At 35.1% G+C, this 3,312-nt stretch overlaps 1 protein-coding gene across 1 annotated transcript in view; it reads left to right on the top strand.

Annotated features, from left to right (window-relative positions):
- Nucleotides 1-834: 834 nt before the first annotated feature.
- HELRODRAFT_173616 (hypothetical protein) overlaps nucleotides 835-3,312 on the top strand; it is a gene marked incomplete at both ends in the record, with an annotated part of 3,683 nt that continues 1,205 nt past the window's right edge. Inside the window, 3 exons of the mRNA XM_009020229.1 lie at nucleotides 835-855; nucleotides 1,599-1,796; nucleotides 2,003-2,041. Of these exons, the coding sequence (XP_009018477.1) occupies nucleotides 835-855; nucleotides 1,599-1,796; nucleotides 2,003-2,041 (258 nt within the window). The remainder of the gene's footprint in view (nucleotides 856-1,598; nucleotides 1,797-2,002; nucleotides 2,042-3,312) is intronic.

The following is a 3,312-nucleotide window of genomic DNA, read 5'->3' as shown; positions in this document are numbered from 1 at the left end:
ATACATACATACATACATACATACATACATACATACATACATACATACAAACATACATACATACACACATACATACACACACACTTACATACCTACTAAGCCTCTTTCAATTGCTTTGCTGGATTTTTTCGCTGCCCGTGTCTTCAGTGAAAGGAAAGAAAGGGAGTGAAAAAGAGAGAAAGAAAGAGAAAGAGAGAGTGAGAGAGAGATAATGAGGGACGAAAGAGAAACAAATACAAAAATTATAATTTCGATATATTTTAATTCGGCATGATTTTCAATAAAAATTGTAAATGACAATAATGTGTTCGTACCCGCAGTTTCATTATTTCAAGTAGATGAAATTTTGATGATGTGGTTTTTTTTTTAACTCGAGTAGTAGAAGCCCTAGCAATAGTAGAAACAGTAATAACGATAGTTGTAGCCGTAGTAGTAGCAGCAGCAGCAGTAGTGGTAGTGGTAATTTTACGTTTAGATATTTCAACTTATGTGATAAAATTGTGGCAAATATTTTCCAGTTTGTTTATGTAGTACTAGCTGTAGAAGTAGCATCAGTGGCAACAGTAGTAGTAGTAGTAGTGGTGGTAGTAGTAATAGTAGTAGTAGCATTAGCAGCAGTAGAAGTACTGATAGTAAAAACTAGTTTATGACATTTTTGTTGCTGTTATTACCGACTTATGAGGTGATGATGATGATGACGATGATAGTGATGGTCATGATGATGATGATGATAAGGATGGTGATGATGGTGATGATGATGAAGTTGCGGTGTCTGTGGTGATGATTATGGCAGATTATGAAAGAGAAATATTTTAAAAATTCTAACTACAGATTATGACCATTTCATGGGTAAGGGTAAGTTGAAGCGAAACCGAAGTTTAAAATTCAATGAACAGTATCAACAGCATCAAAAACAACATCATCAACAACAACAACAACGTCAACAACAACATCAACAACAACAACTTAATAATTTCAACAAACGCTTGCGACATCATTCAACTAAAGAACAACAACATCAGTACCAACATCAACAACAACAACATCAACTACAATATCACCAACAACAACATCAACATCATCACCAACAAAATCAACATCAACAACAACGAAAACAACAACAACATCGAAAAAAATGCCCGTACATTGTAGGAAGTTTTGCGGTAATGAGTCTACCGAACTCCCAACTAGTAACCAAACAAATTTTTTCCCGCCATTTTTAAATTTAACCGCCGAATTCTAATTGAAATTTTATTTTTGGCTCTTTTTATGATTTAACTAATTGATATTTTTATTTTTTGGTTTCATATAATTATTGTGATTATTATTTAATTTTAGCTCTTTTGTCAGTGCTGCTAATATTCTTGATACCGGTTTTTACTACTCTAAACGTCATCATCATCACAATCGTCATCATCATCACAATCGTCATCATCATCGTCGTCGTCTTCAGTATCATCATCGTCATCTTCATCATTATCATCATCATCACATCATCATCGCAATCATCTTCATCATCATCATCGTCTTCATCATCGTCACAATCATCGTCATTATCATCATCATATCATCGCCATCATCATCGTCACCATGTTCAGACTTCCTGCGGCAAACAACAAGCCCACATAGATTTCCAATGTCTCAAAGACGATCATGACGACGGCGACGATGACGTCATCCTGAATCTTCAGCCGAATAAATGTCAAAACCACGTGATGAATCGTGACGTCATAGCCAATGATGATGGCCGTGGTGATGGTAGCGATAATAGGGAGAGTGATATCATAGATAGTGACGTCAGAGATGACGACGATGATGATGATAAAAAAGAATTTTTAGATTCCAGTGAGAAACTCATTAAAATATCACGTTAAAATTGTTTGAATCAGTTAAATTTTGAATCAAATTTTCAGAGGAAAATTATTTTACTACCATTACTAACAATAAAAATAAATAAATAGATAAATAATAATAATAATAATAACTTCGTCATCATCATCAGTGCCATCCAGATTTAGATGTGTCACTCAGTGGCTTGAAGGTTCCTATATTTATTCGTTACTGACTTCCAGCCATCAAAAAATTCCAAGATACATTCTCGTTGGTATTTCCGTGATTTTAAGTATTATCATCAATTGTTTATTAGAATTTTTTGTATTTTTTCTTAGCTCTCAACATCATCATCACCACCACCACCGTCATCATCATCATCATCATCATCACCACCACCATCATCATCATCATAGCCACCGTCGTGACTGACCTATCTACATAATGTGTTTTATTATGAGCGCTCCAGACATACTTAATGCGATTTACTTATAAACATTGTGTAATGTTGTTGCTGTTGTTGTTGTCGTTGTCGTTGTCGTTGTTGTTGTTGTTGTTGTGGGTTGTAGTACTAGTCATAGTAGCTGCAGCAGTAGTAGTTTTAGTAGCCTTAGTAAATGTAGTAGTGTGGCTGGGTTTGCTGCTGTAGTAGTAGTCAAAGGAGCAGTAGTGGTAGTGGCAACATTAGAAGTAGTAGCTGCAGTAGTAGCAGCAGCAGCAGCAGTAGTATTAGTACTATATCTTGATGTGTTTGTTATGTTTAATGTAGTCGGTTGGATTTAATTTGGTTTATGTGGACGTTTTTGTCTTTTGTCTTTGTTGTTTATGTTGTCTATGCTGTTGTTGTTTATCATTTTGCTGAGTTTTTTTTATCATTTTACCGCGTTGTCTTTGTTGTTGTTGTGTTGTCTGTGTTGTTGTTGTTGTGCTGTCTTTGTTGTTGTTGTTGTGCTGTCTTTGTTGTTGTTTTTGTTGTAGCGTCTTTGTTGTTGTTGTGTTGTCTGTGTTGTTGTTGTTGTGCTGTCTTTGTTGTTGTTGTTGTGCTGTCTTTGTTGTTGTTGTTGTTGTGTTGTCTATGTTGTTGTTGTTGTTGTTGTTGAGGGTGTACGTGCATGATGTTATTTTATGTTTCTTTTTGACAACGACACAACTGTCATGTCATCATCGTCGTTGTATTATACTTTTCCTATGGTTAATGCAGTTTGTATTGTGTTATTATTATTATTGTTCTCACTACTACTACTACTACTACTACTACTACTACTACTACTACTACTACTACTACTACTACTACTGCTACTACTACTACTGCTACTACTACCACTACTACTATTACTACTACTACTACTACTATTACTACGGCTACTACTACCACTACTACTACTATTGCTGCTACTACTACTACTACTACTACTACTACTACTATTGCTGCTACTACTAGGACTACTACTACTACTACTATTGCTGCTACTACTACTACTA

Source organism: Helobdella robusta, assembly GCF_000326865.2.
Source record: "Helobdella robusta unplaced genomic scaffold HELROscaffold_27, whole genome shotgun sequence".
Classification (NCBI taxonomy): domain Eukaryota; kingdom Metazoa; phylum Annelida; class Clitellata; order Rhynchobdellida; family Glossiphoniidae; genus Helobdella; species Helobdella robusta.
Note: the sequence above shows the minus strand (reverse complement) of the source record. Positions and strands in the feature narration are given on the sequence as shown.